This window comes from Typopeltis vanoorti, chromosome 10, assembly GCF_054136105.1.
Source record: "Typopeltis vanoorti isolate ZY-2024b chromosome 10, IOZ_Tvanoo_1.0, whole genome shotgun sequence".
In the NCBI taxonomy this organism is placed as follows: Eukaryota; Metazoa; Arthropoda; class Arachnida; order Uropygi; family Thelyphonidae; genus Typopeltis; species Typopeltis vanoorti.
Window position 1 is genome coordinate 117,103,198 of NC_143558.1, and position 19,886 is coordinate 117,123,083.

The 19,886-nt window shown below is 35.3% G+C and overlaps 1 protein-coding gene across 1 annotated transcript in view; it reads left to right on the forward strand.

The window, feature by feature from the left end:
- Positions 1-1,344: 1,344 nt before the first annotated feature.
- Positions 1,345-19,886, forward strand: part of LOC150102727 (uncharacterized) — a 138,422-nt gene continuing 119,880 nt past the window's right edge. The window contains exon 1 of the mRNA XM_090399242.1: positions 1,345-1,724. Coding sequence (XP_090255368.1) covers positions 1,704-1,724 — 21 coding nt within the window. The 5' untranslated portion in view covers positions 1,345-1,703. The remainder of the gene's footprint in view (positions 1,725-19,886) is intronic.

Genomic DNA, 19,886 nt, shown 5'->3' on the forward strand with positions numbered 1-19,886 from the left:
AGAATAATGGATTATTAATAGCCTTTGTTTCAAGAACCTGATTTGAAACCTAGGCTCTTTCTTCAATATTCATGCACCGACCAAGAATCCAGTAATCAAAATGCATCATTTGTCCAAAGGATTGTCAAATGTAATGGTTAGAAAAAATTTATAAGGATCTTTCATTACGTGTGAAACTTAATTAGAAGCACTAATACAAGGTTACTCAAAGACTATCAGCAAGGTCCTTCAAAGACAATAATTCCTGCGGAGACATCGTCGTTGAAGTAGTGCAACACCAAGGCAACTCAAAATCAAAGATTGTGTTATCATAAGCTCTATGGTTAATATCGAAACTTTAATGGTTTAAAATATTTTTTAATGAAAGAATATGGATTTTTTTAAACTTTCTTTCATTTCTTCAGCACAGGAGACACTTATCTCTCTTAATAACTTGCCGAAATTCCATAGTTACCAGTGTAAGCTTTGGTTGGAAAGACCATTGATGGAATCCTGTCTAGAAAGCAAAGCAAAGGCTGAAAGATATTTAGCACGTTTCCTACGAGGTAGAAGGGTTTCCTCTCGAAAATTCTGTTTTTCATCTGAAACAAGCAAATTAGCTGGGATAGAAAATACATAAAATAAACTGAAAGAAGAAAGTTTCTTCTTTAAGAAAAAAACCCTATAATTTTTATGTCACCTCTAGTACAATGAGATGTAGTTCCTGTTTTCTCAGTATAGTTTTAATGAAGAGTGTTAATTGTTGAGTTCTGCAGCCTTAAACTTGATCACTTTTATGTACGGTTGTCAGCCTATTTGGCCGAGTCGGTAACTTCTCCGCTCTCCAACCTTCGAACCCAGGCTTGGGTTCGAATCTTACATGAGCGTGGCCATTTTTAATGGCTTTATGTGGTAGCACATACAGAAACCCTATTCTAGAAAAGCATTCATCGATCTTTGCCTATTGAAGACGTGAAATGATTTCAAAAAGATTCGTGATTGGTTTTCTAGACCAGGGATCTTGGATGATGAAATCCTCACCTAACTCGCGCTGATGATGTTATATAGGTCTATAACTTTTCATTGGTGGAAATCATCTAATAATACAAAACTTTATGATCACTTTTTGTACTACAAATGAAAAAATTTAAGTAATTCTTAATAAAAATCGAAATAAATGATAATTTGATTATTATACCTATTTATGTAATTAAAGATTATATTAATTATAATTATATTATCGATTTGCGAATTTTTAGTCAAAAATAACTAAATATGGATTCGTCCTGTTTTCAGTATAGTATCCCACTGCGACGTCGCAGTGGGGTGATCTGCTTAACTGCGGCGTCGTGCCGTATTTTGTCGTTGTCACCTAGTTGTGGAATTTTGTGGTTTAACCATGTGAATTTTTGGAAAGAGAACTTGACAGGTATTTGCATTTTAATGGTAATCTTCAAATGTTGTAGATGTACTAAGGCTCAGTGATGAGGTTAACATGCTAACTGTTTCACTTTAAGAATGGAGATATTTCATCCGTAACTTCACGTTCATCTTCATTTTGTTCAGAAATGTTATCCTTATTTCATTTGTCATGTGAAAATGAAACACCTCATCAGAAAATGGACTGATCAGTCAAGTGGCATATTCACGAGTCCACTATTTACTGATTTGAAATACAGTACACATGATCCTGGAGAGTAAAATTACTAGGAATTAAATCAGTGATGGATCTTTTGCATTACTGTGTAAGTAACGGATATGAATACTGATTATGTTTGTTTACTTGTTTGTGTTATTATTATGAATAAACTCGGAAATGTTATTCTAGAAGTCATTGTGGAAGTCTAAATGTGAGTTTTTTTAAAATAGACTAGGGATTTTTATATTATATTTATTATTTCTTTTGCGTAATTACATATTTAAATTTGTTTACGTATGTTTTGGATTTTGTCAGTTCGGTATAAAATTCAGAAAAGCATCGAAAGAGTAGCTTTAATATAATATTCGACAGAATGCGAAGGTAACTTGAATAGCAATCAGTTTCACGTAGAGTGATATTTACTTATTTGAAAACAGGAATTTGGACAATCAGATTTATTCGTGCCAACAGATACAAAAGGTTCTAGAAGAAAAGAGGAGAGAGATTTTTCAAATACCAAGAGAGTGTACCTGACACTAAGAAGAGGAGCTGGTTCGTGTTTGATTCCTGCTGAACAGCAGAGTAAAATTAAGATAGATGACGGTGTGAAAGTAACTAAAAAAAAGTCATGGGAAGACTAGTAAGCATATAGGAGTTAAATATCATGAAGGCTACTGAAAAAGTTTATAACTGGAGAAAAGTGTGCTACAAAAGGAATGAGAGATGATAAATTTGATATAACGTTATAGCATAAAAACTGGTGAAAATGATATTCTAGATGTCTGGAGTAATAACTGAAAGATTATTAAATTACATAAAAGCAGTGACAAATCAGTGATAGTAAATGTTCAGGACAAATCCTCTCAGGGGTAGATAACAGCCCTTGAGGTAGAAAAGCTATTAAGATACCTTTAGTGCAGAAAGAAAGCTTGATTTACTTTTGTTGTGCAAATCTTACCCACGCATAAAATTACAGACCTAGCATTTAGAGTTAGATAATATGGAAACTTTGCTTTAATGGTTAAAAGAGATTTGCATCAGACCTCCAATAAACAGAGTGGTAGTTAACACTAAGTAGATTAGATAACTTACCAGAAATGCTTAGATATGGAGATAGTTTTACAGTGACTATACTGCATAATTCTGAAGGTCTTGGTGAAATTCTTGATGGTTGGCATACCCATCTGTAAAAAGGAAGATGGAGTTGAATGTGAGAATATTAGAGCAATTTCATTATTAGTTGAATTTTTCTGTATTTCTATAGAGAAATTATAGAGCAATTTTATAGAGATATAGAAATTTTATATGTTGTAAGAAACACTCCATAGAAATTCATTATCATCAATTTTCTGAAGGGAGTACCCTCAATGGGCATGCAGAGTGCAATGATAGTCTACATGATTAAGTTTACATTATTACTAATGTCCAATCAGTTTTCCTCAAGATTAGTCTATCACTTATCAGCATTTCAGTATTGTTAGATTTTTATACTTTTGTTTTCAAGTACTATGATTGCATTAATCCACCTAGATCTTGGGCTTCTTTTGGATCTTTTTTTTTTATACTGTCATCCTGATATCAAACATCTATTTTTGTTAACCTTTCTATTCTTTTTAAATGATCATACCACATTTGATTAGCTCTGCTAACACATTCTTGAATGCTAACAATGTCAGGTTCAAACCTTATATCATTTTTAAAATAGTTCCAGCTTTGATGCTCTCTGTTCACTCCCCTCATTTTACTCAGAATTCTTATCCAAGGTCTCCAGACCTGTCTTGAATCATCTATTTTATTTCTAATCCATCTCTCAGACACATATGTTAAAATTGGTTTGAACACTGTTATATACTTCTAGTTTAATGTTTTGGCTAATTTCACTCTTAATCCATACAAATTTATTCAGTTAGCTCTCTTCTATATCAGCTATGTGTATCTTGTTTTTGTTTCCATACTAAATTTTGCTATTAACACCAAACATTGTGCCTAAATAGCTGAAATATTTTACTTGTTTTGTATGTTCTTGGCATAGAATGCAGTTGGGTTTCCATTTTTGTGCTATTTTCATCTCATGGTTTTTTTTTTTTTTTTTTATTCCTGTCTATTTTTTAGTCATTTTATTGCATATTTTTATACAAAGTTTGTTACAGCTATTATTCAATTTAGTTAAAGAATCCTGGAGAATTAATTCCAGGATTCTTTAACTAAACTAACTAAATTCTGGATTTCTTTAGGAGTATATCATCATCATCTGCATAAAGCAGAGTGATAAGTTTCATATATCTCAGATAAAGGATTTGATGCCAGTTTCTTTCATAATGGGAGCAACATAAATGGGAGTGGAGATAGAGTGCATCCTTTTCTCGCACTCATTTTTATGTCAATGCACCTTCCTATATATATATATATATATATATATATATATATATATATATATATCCTTTGTTGTGTTTCTCTTTGATCCTTATCATATCCTTTTTTTTTTTTTTTTTAAATCTACAAAACTTAAATACAGATCCTTGTTATATTCCCATTATTTCTCAAGGTTCCCTCCCCCCAAGTGATGAAAATATCATCCTGACAACCTATTTTTGGCATGAATCCAGCTTGCTGAAGTTTTTCTTCACATTTTTTCTTAGTGATCAAGTATGGTGCATAAATCTTATCTGAAACTCTTGTACAGAAATCCCCTGTAATTCTTGCATTGTGTCTTTCATATTTGTAGACAGGAAGTATGATAGCTCTACTCTAATCGTTTGGAACTAGACCACCTTCTGACCCGCACCTCCATATTTGAGCATTTATGGCTGTATCATCTACTCCAGCTGCCCTTGCTCATTTCGGGAATTGTATAGCTTTTCTATCTGAAGACTTGATGTGTACTTCTGATTTGCATTCCTTTTGAATTTTTGTGTGACTGCTTTCAGTGTTTGCTTGATTCAACAAGCTTTCAGGGTTATTCCAGACATCTAGATTAATTTTATCTTCAGTTTTCATGGTACCTTTATCATTTTTGATTTCTTTTACCAAATTCTTTCAAACTTTTTCATCAGCCTCCAGAACGTTTTGTCACCTTCCTGATATTTATCATGTATGTTCTTACCACAGTATTCCCATGTAAGACATGGGAATACTGTGGTAAGAACATACATATTGCTTTGCTGTCTTACATTATCCTCAGTATTCTCTTAGGGTGTCTTCTGCTGCTATTTAATTTGATATGCTTTCTTCTCTTCGATGAACTTCTTCAGCAAATCATTATGGAATTCTTAGTTTTCTAATCCTTGTGGATGACTTCACATGCCTCCCTAACCGAATCAGCATTTTCTTTAGTTTGCCACTGAACTCCAAGGTTTGTTTCTTGTTTTCGAACGTGTTGATGTTTTCTTGAATAATATTTGTATAGTTGAGTGTATAGTTCACCCACAAAAGCTACCCAACTTTAATCATCATCATCATCATCAAATTCCTGCCATGTACTCTCAAGAGGTGTACATGGCAGGAAAAATTTGGTGGTACAATGATGGTACAACCCAACTTTAATTCTTTTAAAAGCTTTATTACATATTTTTTCTTTTCAGTATGATATTAATTTTTAAGTAGTGATCACCTAAATTCTATAATTCGATTTCAAATCCTGTGTGTATTCTTGTATCCTGGACCAGTGTGAACATATGATAATATAGTAAATACAGCAATTCTTTTTTTTCTTATATCTTCTACATGTGAATTAGGCCATATCTTTATGGCCAATTCATCACCAACACCATAACATGGTGTTGGTGATGAATTGTCCATGTCTTGAACAGAAATCTAACAGGTACTAACCAATTTATTAGCTTTGCACTTTTCTTCAAATTTTCCTCAAGCATTTCTGTATGCCTGTGATTTATTTCCTACCCTGTTGCCTAAATATGCAACAGGAGCAGCTTTTCTGATTTCTTGATGTCAGTGCTTTCTCTAATAACTCAAAAATTTCCTCTGCTTCTTTCTAGGGATGGGCCTCTATCCTCCTCCTGCAGGTTCTCCTAAGGAACAAATAAATTTCATTGTCCAGTTCCCCATTTTGAAATTTGTCCCCATAATTACTTGATATTGCCTGCCATTTCAAGAAGATCATCTTCGCATTTGTTTTTGAATGCTATCTGTACTCCTTCCTCTTTTTGGTTTGATGCATGAATATAGCATTCTATATATTTTCATCTAACCTGCTTTAGTCTTCATCTTAGTAACACCAATTATATCCATGTGGCACTTCTCCAGTTCTTGTGCCAGTTTGACTTCTTAGGTCTTATATCTTTCTGCTGATGAAGCAGACTGGGAGGCTTGTTTAACTGGACAGTCCCTGCATGAAATTTCATCATGTTGTACCATCATGCTTATTTCTGGTTTAAGTCATTACAGAATACAATTTGGTCATCTAAGGACCAAATTGTCATTCATCCTTCTTCATTCAGCATCCATCGGATGCCTATTAATGGGGGAGCACCACACAAAGTGAGTAGCATTAGATTTGAAGTCTCATTTCTCTACATTCCTTAAAGGTTATGTGGATGGTTTTTTCAAGTTATGTATCTCTATGCCCTTAAGCAGTCCCTGTAGAAATTCTATAATTTCTGTAGAGCAATCATAGAATTCCAATGTAGAAATTATAGTGTGCTATAGTTCTTTAGAGCAATTGTAGAGAAATTTCACTTGCATGGGTGTTAATTTTGCTTGCATGAATATTGACAAATAAATATTCATGCAGGCATATTTGAGAAGAGGCTAAGAAAAATTGTGCAGGAAAAACTTGGGTATGAACAAACTGGGTTCAAGTCAAATAGGTTATCAGGACTAGATTTTTACTGAATGACAGTCAAGAAATCATGGGAACGTAATAACAGGGTTCTGAATTGTATATATGAAAAGGCATGTGATAAGGTATCAAGAGAAATGCTGTGGATGATTATATACACTAACTGTACCTAACAGTGGAGGTAGTGTAATAATCATCCACATGTATGGATTCTATTAGAACAAAAGTGGTATTCATCACCATAATGGCCATCAGAAGGCACTCAAAACAGGTGCAAATTATACTTTTGAAATTTAAATATAATTGAAATAACATGGAATAGAAGAATAAGATAGCTAATATATTTCATCCTCTATAGCAGCCTGGGCAGTTTAACTTGATATTAAAATTAGATATTCATCTCAACTCTTTATGCAAATGAGATGGTACTAATTCTGTACTAAATAAATCTGCTAGATTTATTTAGGAGGAAAAGCTGATTCAACGCTATTTTGAGTGAGGACAGTTTATTTCAAGTCTATGGTGGTATCACTTTAATAATAATAATAAACACAGCTTTACTTATACCCATTTAGTTTTGAAAAGGTAGTTGTAGATCCTTTGGGGGAGGAATATGAGTTAGAATTATTTTCTGTTGTTTGGATCCACATGCTAAGCTGCAGCACATTATTTCCCATTTTAGCTCTTCTTAAGTGTTAATATCACTTTTAATGATATTTCAATACTAGGTTTTAAGCTTGGCTCCAATTGGCATCTTCAAAAGGTATGATGGTAAAATGGAAGCTTCAGGTGAACTGCAGCAAAAAAATTAGGAGTTCAGCAGGAGGTGAGAAGCAGAGGGAGTATATTTGAGATCACCATGTTAGAGGCTTAATGGAGTGAAAACAGTACTGGGAAAGGACCAAATTTAAAAGGACCATGGGACAGGATGCAACAAATTCTATACTTCCGGTTTGCCACTTAATTAATATGTGATTAATTATTATGTGTGTTTCTAGAAAAACAATCCATTGTGGTACCTGCTGTTTATAGATTTTGTTCTTCCAAGAGAATGGATAGCAGAGGCAAAGAGATTTGTGATATCAGGAGGAAAAACATTTCTTTAAAAGTGTTAAGTATCATTCAAAGAAATATTTGTAAACAGAGAGTTGATGTCAAAGCTGATCACCATGTCAGTTATTTACAATTAAAATTTTTGATAGATGCTTTAAAATTGGTAGAATAAGGGCATGACCGGTGGTGGGAGGAGATGGAGTTTGGATAATCCCTAACAGGAGGAATCTCTGTAGTCATTGCTGTAATCATTTACTGTGGCTTTAAGAGTATAATTAGGTCTCTGAGAATAACATCCAATTTTCGATTACATTCACCAATATTGAGGATTACCTTGTCTTCTCTGGTAAGAATTATATTATTATCTTTTCATATACTCTTGAGATTATGTGACAGATTACTTTTGAATAGTGAAGCTTCAGAAAGAATGTTGGCCATTCAGTACTTGTTTAAGCACTATATCAAAGTTGTGGTGACTGAGACTAAGGGTTCTGATGACTGCTTCAATAAGCCTTTTTTGGTGGTAGATTAATTACAACTTGGAGAGGCTAAACTTGAGGTTGAACTTTTGAGTTAAAAAGACTATTCTACTTTCTGATATGTCTGTTTCTTACTTTTATGAATTCTTTAAGGGCACAGACATCAGAAATGTCAAAAGAATGCTTGAACTCTATTTTGAGAATTGTAGAAAGCTAAGATGCTCACTGCATTAGCAGCAGCAGCAGCCAGGCTAGTACAAATAGCTGATCTGTTCCCACAGCAGAGCAAAACTGGCATGTTTATAAATAAGGAGAACTTTTTTGAAAGATATTGAATGAATACAGGCTGTGTATAACCTTCAAGCCTCACTTGCAACTGATTATCCTTGTTTGTTCTAAGGACCAGCTCCTTTCACCTTTAGTTATTGGTGTGTATAAAGTACCTTGTTTTTGCAAACTGTCCTACTATGAACAGAATGGAAGTTTGACCATCATCCACATAGAACATAAAAATACATCTGTAATCATGGTAAACTATGGTCATTCAGACCATGTATTGGGTATTACTCCCATTAAGTTTGAAAGTGAAACACTTTTTTATAATATGCAGCAGCCTTCAAAACTAACGTTATCTAAATAAGTATGGATGCATCAAACTTCTAAAATTCTCAGAGATTCTGTGTTACAACTGAGGCCCTTCAAATGGTGCTCATACAGGGCATTCTACCTAGTTAGGACTCTGGACTTGAGTGTACTGAATGTCAGTTTGTTTGGTGTGTGTGTGTGTGTTACAGTTGGGAATTCTACTCCCTGGAGATGTTTATTTTCATGACAATTGGAAGCACTAAACATTGATTTAATCCTTTCCTAGTGGTATTTTCACTCCTGAGAGTCAAATACGAGTTTTGCCCAGCACTTCTAAACACAAGACATTTGATGTGAGATAAAGGCCAACAGGATATAATATATACGTGGGTGGTCTGAAAAGTTCTCGGCCTAACAATGAAAAAACAAATTTATAATTTCAAAATTATTTTTATTTTTCAACATAATCTCTCTTAAGACTAATACATTTATCGCAGTGATGCTCCAGCGCCATTATCCCATCCCTGTAGTGGTTCTCAGTAAGATCTGCAAAATACCCCTCTACAGCTGCAATCTCCTCTTGATTTGAAGAAAAACACTGACCAGTGAGGAAGATTTTTAGTTTTGGGAAGAGGTAGAAGTCAGAGGGATCCAAATCTGGGGAATAGGATGGATGTTTCAACAATTCATAGTGCAGATCCCTTAATTTTCCCATTGCCAAAACACATCGTCCTGATGAAAGATGATTTTTTCCTTCTGCAAACCGTGTCTTTTCTCACGAATTTTTTCGTCTAGTCAGGTTAAAATATCAGAATAATATTCCCCGATTATTGTTTTACTCTTTTCAAGATAATTAATAAACAAAATGCCTTTAGCATCCCAAAACACCTATGTCGTGACCTTGTCTTCTTTGGCTCTGAACTAACAACTGGCTTCTGTCCAATGTTTTGACTGCTGTTTGGATTCTGGTGTTTATTGGTGAATCCAAGTCTCATCCATAGTAATAAATCAATGCACAAAATCAGTTTTATTCTTGTTGAAATGCTCCAAGCACTGTTCAGAGATTTTCATGCGAGTTTGTTTTTGATCTGCTTGGCACCCACCTTGTGCAAAGCTTTTTCATTCGCAATTCTTCATGCAAAAGAGGTCCTACACATTCTTTTGAAATGCCTATAGTCTCAGCAATTTCATGCACTTTGACTCGCCAGTTATCCAATACTATATCGTGCACCGATCAATGATTTCTGGTGTTGTTACACTTTTTGGACATCCTTCACGTGGATCATCTTCAAGGCTGGTATGGGCGCATTTAAACTCGGCAGCCCATTTCTTAATTGTCGAAAATGAAGGAGAAGAGTGCCCATAAACTTTACCGAACTTAGAATGAATTTCTTTTGGTGTTAAACCTTCTTTTACAAAGAATTTTATAACCACATGATACTCAATTTTATCCATTTCAAGGAATACAGACAACACTTTTGCTTCTGACAGCTGTTTAAAACAACTGTCACGTAGTCATTCTATCACTACGTGATAGAATGACTTGCAATTTCACATAGATGCTTATGACAGTTGTACTAACTTAGAAAAAAAAAAATCTTGCCGATAGTGTTGCCATTTATGGTTGAGACCACCCATATATATATAATAGTATATTCATATTATTATATATTTACTACAGTGTGATTCGCGTGATTCATTTTTTCACTGTTAACTGTTCTTTTCTCCCTGACATTGTTCATGTTACATTCAACAAAATATATTGGAGTCGTTAATACATTATCTTTTTTCTGTGCATTTGTTAACTGTTGTAAATATGTCCAGTATGCATGTTCCTTTAAAATGTCTAAAATACGTTGTCAGTTGCTGCTGTAGGTCAGATGATGCAGAGGGTGATATTATTATTATGATGTGATCCCTCCAGGGAATCCAAAGACTCATCGAGGGAGGGCACCCACTCTACAACTCTTCGTCTCCACCACTCAATCCACCAACTACAGCGAACTGCAACTACACCAATATCATCATCTACACCAGCGTATTCCACAAACATTTCCTACGATGGAACACTTCACAAATCCTGAAATTTTAACCGAACACCTTGGTTAGAGTTGAGTATCATCGGTCTCATATTCAATGTAAAGTTAAGCACATATATTATCACTGAAGCAGGCTTAAACCGCTTGGCCAACCAGGCCGGCTAATGCATGATTTGCATCAGCAAATAAGCTCAATGAGTAAAGGGCAATAATTATTATAGGGCACTTCAGCATTGCAAGAAGGAAAGGCTACATGGGGTTAAAGGAATTGGAATTATGTAGCCTACTAAGGATTAATTACATGAGGTAGGTCACCACTTGAATTTTGTCCATAACCAACTTCTTCAGTACCTTGACCACTGCTGCTGAGATGCAGATTGAGTGATAATTTATATTTTTGTCTTGTGCCTCCTCTATCTTCCTCTCTTTTCACTACCTTTGGACCTTACTAGAGATAATGCTTACGTTAAAAAATCTGGTCCAAGGCTTGTTCCCTAGCACATTCTGGATGATAGCATAGTAGTTGTTCCCATCTATGGTGGAGATGCAAGGAGCAAATATTGACAATAGTTTTAAAGCAGCAGGTGTGAAGTGGAGGTGGACAGGATGAAATGTTTAGTAAGGTGTTGCTATAGACCTGGTAATGTGGAATGCAGTGAGAAGGAAATGTTTACACAAATTGGTCTGGCTAATAATTGAAGGATGATCATTATGGGCAATTTCAATTATGGTAATGTAGACTAAAATGAACAGACAGCATCAGGAACTAAAGAGAATGATTTTTTTGAGTTTTTAAAGAATAACTACCTTAAGCAGTACATAACAGAGGCCACACATGGATCGAGGATCTTGGATTTGATCACCTCATTAGAAGATGTTAGAAATGAAGTGTCACATCATCCTTCAGTTGGTTAAAGTGACCATGAAGTGATCAGTTGGGTGGCAGCCAGACATTTGTAAGAAAGGGTTATATGTGGAACTATAAGGCAGGTGATCATGACAAACTCACAAGGCAGCTTGCAGCGATATCATGGAATGAGAATTTTAATGGGAAGAAAATCAGTGCTGCTTAGTCTGTACTCAGGAAGTGACTGAATTTATTTCAAAGATCAGAAGATTAAATAAGGTAGCTGTATAATGGATGACTGAAGAGATGAAGCATGCAATCTGGAGAAAAAAAAGAGTATTGTGGAGGTGGCACAAGATGAGTGAAGATAATCCGTTACATGAAGAGTACAAAGAGCAAACCAGGAAGGTGACTCAGTAAGGGTAGCAGAAGTGTAGTATGAGCAGTAGTTAGCAAGTGATACTAAAAGAAATTCTTGGCAGTTTTTTTGATATGCGACTAGTAGCAGGAAGCCTGATTATGGGATGATGATATTGGTCAGTGATAATGGGAGAATGATGAACACTGAGTTGAATATACTAGGTGTGTTAAATGAGCAGTTCGTTAAAGTATTCCATCCTTGTGATTGTAACATAATACAGAACTTGAGAGCAGTGGAAACGGAGGAGGAACCAGTGACAGTTAGTGAGCAGGAGGTACATGAGGAATTAAGTGAACTTGATGTCAACAAGGCCATGGGACTCGATGGTATATCACTGTATGTGCTAAGTTCCCAAGGAGTGGAAAGATTGCAAAATTGTTCTGCTTCAAAAATTGGGGGGGGGGGGGGTGATAGACTAAGGCTTCAAATTATAGGCCAATCTGCTTGTCTGGAGTTGTGGTCAAGGTGTTGGAGAAGCTAGTGAGGACAAGGATTCAGAACAGTGTTGACAGCAGTAAAATTCACTTTAACGAACAACATGAATTTGCTCAAGGAAGATCATATTTTAGCAATCTGCTTACTTATTATTATAAGGTGACGAATACATCATACAAAGGAGATGCACATACAGTAGTATATTTAGATTTTGCAGAGGCTTTTGATAGATTACCATGTGACAAACTAGCACAGCAATCCCTTGATTAGTGCGTCATTTTTTTTCGATACCCAAATTTGATTAGTGCACCTCTAAAATTCGAATAGTGCACCTGTATACATCTTAAAAATAAATGTTACAAATTTTAAATATTTTCGATCTGTACATTTTTTATGGCTAACTATTTTAAAAAATCACTCACCAGGATGAAATAATTTAATTACCGATTTGAAACATTTTACAGAGTTATTTTTTAATAGCATACTACACTATTTCCATGTACGCTATGTTCCAAATTTACGTCATCTGCTTTACATAGCATTTTGCTGATCATATCTCGTGCAGTTGTTTTCCGTACCTTTTTATTTTAAATTATTTTCCTAACCTTTAATCATGAGTAAAAGAATTAGTGAGCAAAAAACAGAAGTGTGAAAATTATTCGAAAAGTAATCTGAATGGAAGAAAAACTTGAAATAATAAAGAAAAATGAACCAGCCAAGTCCAGGTGTGTTTGCTTGAAGCTCATCATGTATGCACTGAAAATCAAAGTATTATAATGATTGAATTAGACAGACTTCTTTTTACATGGATCGAAGATTGTAACCAAAAACGGATCCTGCTAAACACCGGCCTTATTAAATCAAAAGCATTGTCTCTTTGTAACCTGGAAAGAAAGGGCTATCAATGATGGAAAAGAAGAATTGCACATTAGTGCTGGGTGATTTGAGTGTTTCAAAAAGAGAAGTAGCCTACATAATGTTCTAATCACAGGCGAAACTGCAAGTGCAGATAAGGGATATCCAGAGATTTTGAAGCAAATTGTGTAAGAAGGGGACTATTGTCTCCTTCTTAATGTCGATGAAACCAGTCTTTTTTTGGAAGTGAATGTCTGCCAAGACTTTTCTAGCCAAATCAGAGAAATCTCAGCGTGGTTATAAATTTGCAAAGTCGAATGAAATTACTGCTAGCAAGATGCGAGTTGTTTGGAAGCACATTCTTCCACATTGTGCAAATGATTTTAGAGGCTTTTCAGATGAAATTAAATCTCATTCTGAGAAGTTGAGTGATTCCGACCTGCTAATTTTAGATGCACAATGGGAAGATCCTGAAAAATATGAAAAAAATTCAATCACTGACAAGCCCAAAGTGGTTTTACAGAAACAATTTGAAGATATGTGTGTGGAGGCTTAAGTGCTGTGAGGACATCATGTTGGAGGCTTAATGGATTTTTTACAACACTCAAAAAGAATTAAAATAGAATTTAATACTTCATATAAATTTGTCCTAGTCACTAGGACATCTACAGGGATTACAAAAACAATTAATGTAACATGCACACACAAATCTTACAATACTAAGCCCAACCATGTGGGTGACACTAAAGTCCTATCTAGGTGGAGTGCCCTCTAAGGGCAGTAGTAGGTGGCCTGGAATGTAAGATGGGACCTCTGGTGATGAGTGTTTCCCAAATCTTCAGAAGCTTAATGCAACCATATTTATTAAGATTTGGTTGGTTTCTGAGAGCTGCTGCTGCTGCTTCTAAGAAAAGTCTCTCTTTCTTGAATTTGCTGTGGTGGAGCATGGTGGTTTTCTTCCATGATACTCTGTGGGTCGTGTCCAAAACATGGTCTGCCAAGCCTGAATGGCCATAGTTATGTTTACATATGTAAGACTTGTGTTCCTCCAGGCAGATGGATGCTGATCTGCCTGTCTGTCCAAAGTACGCCAGCTTACAGGAACAGGGTACTTTGTAAACTCCAGACAGTGAGAGAGGAGGGAGTTGATCTTTCGTAGAACGGATAAGAGTACAAGTTTGCAGTAGGGCTTATATACCGTGTGTAGGTTGTGCTTTTTTAGTATCTTGGCTATTTTATCAGATGTGCCACGGATGTAGGGTATGGTGATGGCATTTTTAAAATCTTGTTGACGAGAAGGACGGGGAATGGGGGAGGAACTGATTATTTTTTTGATGCTGTGTTCGCTGTAGCCATTGGAGAGGAAAGTGTTGTGTATGTGGTTAAGCTCAGTAGTAAGGGCGGTTCCACTGGAACAAAGATTGTTAATTGATGATAAACTAATGATAAAATATTAGTATTGCAAGATTTGTGTGTGCATGTTACATTAATTGTTTTTGTAATTCCCGTAGATGTCCTAGTGACTAGGACAAAATATAGGAAGTATTAAATTCTATTTTAATTCTTTTTGAATGTTGTAAAAAATCCATTAAGCCTCCAACATGAATTTGAAAATAGTTTTCATACAATTGAAGTTTTTAAGCAGCAATGCTTAGAGACTGAACCTGGTGAAGAGAGAAAACCAGTAAAATTTGCAGGTGAGGCAATAGGATCATACCGTCAGTTGTATGAAAAAAAGAAACAGAATTCCCACTAAACTACGTTAGCTCGATTCTTTGTTAAGAAGCAGAATAATAAATTTATATTCTGAATATGTTTTATTGTCTTTCAGCTTCATGGTTTTCCTTCGACTAAGCCCTGAGACATATCCTAATTTTTTTATAAAAAAAATTAAGGGTCAAAAAAGAAATTTGAGCAACAAATTATACATTTTCTCATAGGTTATTATATTTGATAATTGCGTTTTCGATTAATGCACCTGTTTTAAAGAACATATTAGGCGTATTAATTAAGGGATTGCTGTAGTTAAATTGGAACAGTTGGAGTTGGATAGTAAATTACTGCAGTGGATTAGAGATTGGTTGTCTGATAGGTATCAGCAAGTTATGTATGTGGGAGTGATATCCCAGAAGAGTAAAGTCTCTAGTGGCATGCCACAGGTGTCTGATTTGGGGTGGTCATTGTTGTTTAATTTGTATGTAATTGACATTGAAAAGGGCTTAAATGGTGATACACAGTTATTTGCAATTGAGAAGTAGAACAGGTGTAGATTTGCAAGAGGACCTAAATAGACTGTCTGAATGGGTGAGAGTGTGGGGGGGATATCAGTTTAATGTTGCAAAGTGTAAGGTTTTAAAATTTGGGAAACGGGAACAAAGATGAAATGCAGAGTACAGGATTGGTGGGAATATTTTGGTGAGGAGATGAAAGATCTGGGAGTGATGTCGAATAAGGACTTGAAATTTCCTGAACATGTTGCTACATTTGTGTGAACAACAAAGCAGACAATAGGAATGATATGGAGAAAAGTGATGTGTTGAAGTAAGGATGTTTTGATACCATTGTACAAGACTTTGATCATGCCGCATATGGATTACTGTGCAGAGATTTGGTTGCCAGGTTTTCAAAAGGATGATGTGATGTTGGAGAGGGTTCAGAGATAAATGACTAAGTTATAGTCTGGTCTCAAGAATGCAGAATATGAGGACAGATTGAGAGAATGCAAATTACTGGTCCTAGTGGATAAAATGAAGAGGGGAGACTGATTGAAATGTACCAGATTAACGTGGATGAGATTTTTTATAGAATATCTGGAGACAGGGAGAGTGAGAGGTCATCCCTTGAAATTGGGTGTGAGCAATGTGGCGAGGAGTATATTTTTTGCATGCTCAGTGGTGGGTGATTGGAATGCATTGCCTGAGAGCAGAGGTGATATTCAGCCAGTACACCTGTTCCAGTTGTTAAAGGCATTATTTAATTTTATCATGATGCCATTATTTAATTAAATAAATAAAGAAAAATAAAGAAAATGCAAGCATATTCATAGATTTAAGGAAAAAACACACTGATTACATCAGAGTACTATTTATCATTGCATGCACAATCCACACTTAGTCACAAGCAGTGACACATGTGTGGCTATGTACTCTGTTTTTTTTTTTTTTTTACTTTATTTATGAACAGTCAAACTTTCAAATTTCAACCACCAACTGCCGACAAGTCCAAACATGCTCGAAACAGATGTTTTGATCGGACGTTATCGGCTATCATCGGGTGAAGCATACTCTTTCTAATGTGTATGTTTGGATCACTCAAAAAACAGTCGAGTGATGATGGTTACGGTGCATGCATGCAGAAAGATTTAATGATCAAGTACAATATTTTAAAATTAATTTCAATTTATTATTAATTATTAAAAATTTTCTTTGCTTCCCTCTCAAAATGAAAAGGCAGCATTTTTTTTTATGACTTTTTAAGCAAATCTAAAAAAGTAAGCAGTTAATGACACCGAACAGCAACTCAAATTTTTTGAATTTTGAACAAGCAAAACATTTACAAACATCTGCTGGGAACGAAACAAGAGTTAATTACGATACCTACCTCTGAAATATTTTGGAATGAAAAACAAGGGAATTATTTTAAAACTAAATACTAGTGGCTTAATATTGTTAGCAATGAAAATGTAGGATGGCAGTGGTGTTCAAAAGTAGAATTGTTAAATGTTAAAAGTATGATATGGAAATTGAGTAGATTTCTAATATTATTATATACATGACATGTAAATAAATAATTACAAGTTAATAGATGTCTACAGTAATTTATTTTTTATTTTTTGAAGCGTACTGGTTGTCGAATATTTCAAATATAACCTGAGAGAGTGGTGACTACAAGGAATGCATTTAAGTTGAGGTATGATGAACTGTGCACATTACAGCACTATCTCCCACGAACTCCATGGAGGTCTGTTGATGATAATAATATCCTATCTCAAGGTTGTATTCACATCAAAGTTCTGTGATAGCCTGCATTTTTACTTCATTTGCAGCTATTTCCAGATTAAAGTTTTGTTTTAATTTGGAAAAAGCAGGTTACCCTCTTACTCTATTTGCATATTATTATCATCATAGTTCCTCAGGTCTAAATACCTGTCATCTCTCTGTGTGTGGCTCATTGTCTTTCAGTGTATAGAAATATACATTTTCTTGATAGGAAGTGTGATTTGCATTATGGAATATTAAGGCAATTTATGTTACGCCATCATAAATATAATTTATGATGGCTTCGTGAAGCTACTTCACACACAAAGTTTGTTTTTTATGCTTTGGAAAAGTGTGAGTAAACTTGCCAAGAACATAATTTCTTGGCAGGTTTAATTTCATAGCCTAATCCCCCCCCCTTTTTTTTGTGTGTGTGTGTTTTCATCCCAATAGTAACCCTACTAGGAGGTAATTTATTCCTACATGCTCCATTGCATTACAGTGCTTATATTACATGTAGCTTACAAGTACTGATTAGCATTTCTATTTATATTTTTGTATCATTTATATTTTTATATATACACATGTTAACACTATGCAGTATAATTCACATAAATGTTTGATCACAAGGACTGGAAGTTGATTTTATTAGCAAATTTAATTAATTCTGTGTAATACTTTTCGATAAGTCTCTGTCTTGACACTGGCCACTTGTCTCCGGAAGTGATGATGTGTTGTATTAGGGGCATCCGGATGGAGTCCAATAGCTGACATTTCTAAAGTATGTGGTCAACAGTCTGTTGAAGATGTGGACTGCAAATACACGATGGTGATTCCAGGATATGGAATCTGTGTAAGTAGTGTCTTAGTTTTCCGTGTCCCATTAGTAGCATTGTTAAACCTGAAGAAATGGCGTATTTTTTCAGCCGGAGTCTGCTTCTGATGCTAGGAAAGAATTCTTTTGTTGTTGATCCTTTTTTTGATGTTTTCCATTCTTCTTCCCACATGTCTAGGCTTTTCTCTTCTGCAAGTGTTTTTATAGCAGATTTCAAGAATTTCTGGTAACTTGTTTCTAGCCATTCGTTTCTAGCTGCTTCTTTAGCCAACTGATCTGCTCTCTCATTTCCTGCTATTCCAGTAAGTGCTTTCACTCAGCAGAACTTGATTTCCCATCCCTCTAGAGTGAGATTTCAAACAGATTTCTTGTCTGTTCTATCAATGCAATATGGTTGTTCTGGTTTTTTATGCCATCTATAGTCCTTCTACTATCACTGTAAATTGTTACTGTCTTTTGCTGAGAGGTGTTGAGTTCTAATTCCTGGAGATATGTAAGTGACTGAACTATAGCAAGTTGTTCTGCTTGGTTCTTGGAACAGAGAGGATGCAGTCTAGAGCAGCATTCTTGTATAATGGACTGTCTGTTGTATGCAGTGAAAGAACAACTGATGTCCCTTTCAGTTTTGCTTCTGTCAGTGTATATTTGGAATTCATCACTATCAGAGCTTTCCTTCTCCTTAAATTTATTTTCTTTGCTGGGTGAGGCCACTTACTGTAGTGAAGTGAACGTTCGTAATAATTTGGATCGATGTTGTAACTTTCGATATATCTTCCGGAAGTGACTTCATATATAAGAGATAATTCTTGTATTTTCAGGCACATCAGTTTTAGAGCTGCAATAACGCAAGCTGCCTTGAAAGATATTGTCCTGTATCCTTTAATTATGCATATGGCTATAAGGCGTTGAACTCTGTTTAGTTTTTTGTCGGTTTATCTTTGATTTTAGTGTATGTTTCCAGGCAGGTGCAGCATAAGATATCAGTGGTAGTATAGCACCGGTATATATCGTTTTCAGCTCCTGTTGGCCTAATCCCCAATTAATCCTTGCCGACTTAACTAGGATGTTTACTATTTGTAAGCTTTTTTTGGCATATGAGATGTGCCTATCGAAGGTGAATTTTTCGTCTATTGTTACTCCTAGGTATTTTAACACTCACCGGCTACCTCGAGAACTTCTCCTTTTAGGAAGACTGTTACAGGTTGTTTTGATTTTTTTTGTGAGATGTGGAGCACTTTAGGCTTGGTGCTATTGAAGGTCACTTCCTTCTTGCGTGCCCGCTCTGCAATTTTAAAGAGTTCTTCGTTGGCCGTTACTTCTAACTATAAGCCGTGCGTCCCTGAATCATTATCATTGGCGAAGGCTATGACTTTTGTTTCACTAGGGACAGGAAGTCTTAAAAGAGAGTCATACTGGATGTTCCAGAAACCTGGCCCATAGCAGGAACCTTGTGGACAGCCTTGTTTGACTTTTTTCATTACAGTTGTGGTTTTTAGTATCATAGTTGCTCTTCTGTCTGAAAAATAATTTTTTGTAAGATAGAGTAAGTTTTAAGGGCATTTTAAATCTATTAATTAATTGTTTATGGCTGGCAACCATGCACCATCGAAGGCTCCATGTACATAGAGTGAGATCAGTAGTACGTCTTTTTTTTTTTGCTGTAGACTGTGTTCTGCGAAGTCTTTCACCTCCATAACTGCGTCTACTGTGCTGGACTGAGGTCTGAATGCGTATGGATTGCTGCTTAATAAGTTTCTTGAGTATACGTAGTGCATTATTTGGTTTATTAGAAGTTTTTTTTAGTACCTTACCAGCAACGTTTATGAGTCTGATTGGTCTGTATTTGTTAATTTCGTCGGATGTTTCTTTTCCTGGTTCGATTATAGGTATAATTTTTGAGTGTTTCCGTATTGAAGGAAATCATCCTCTTTTTGGGCATTTATT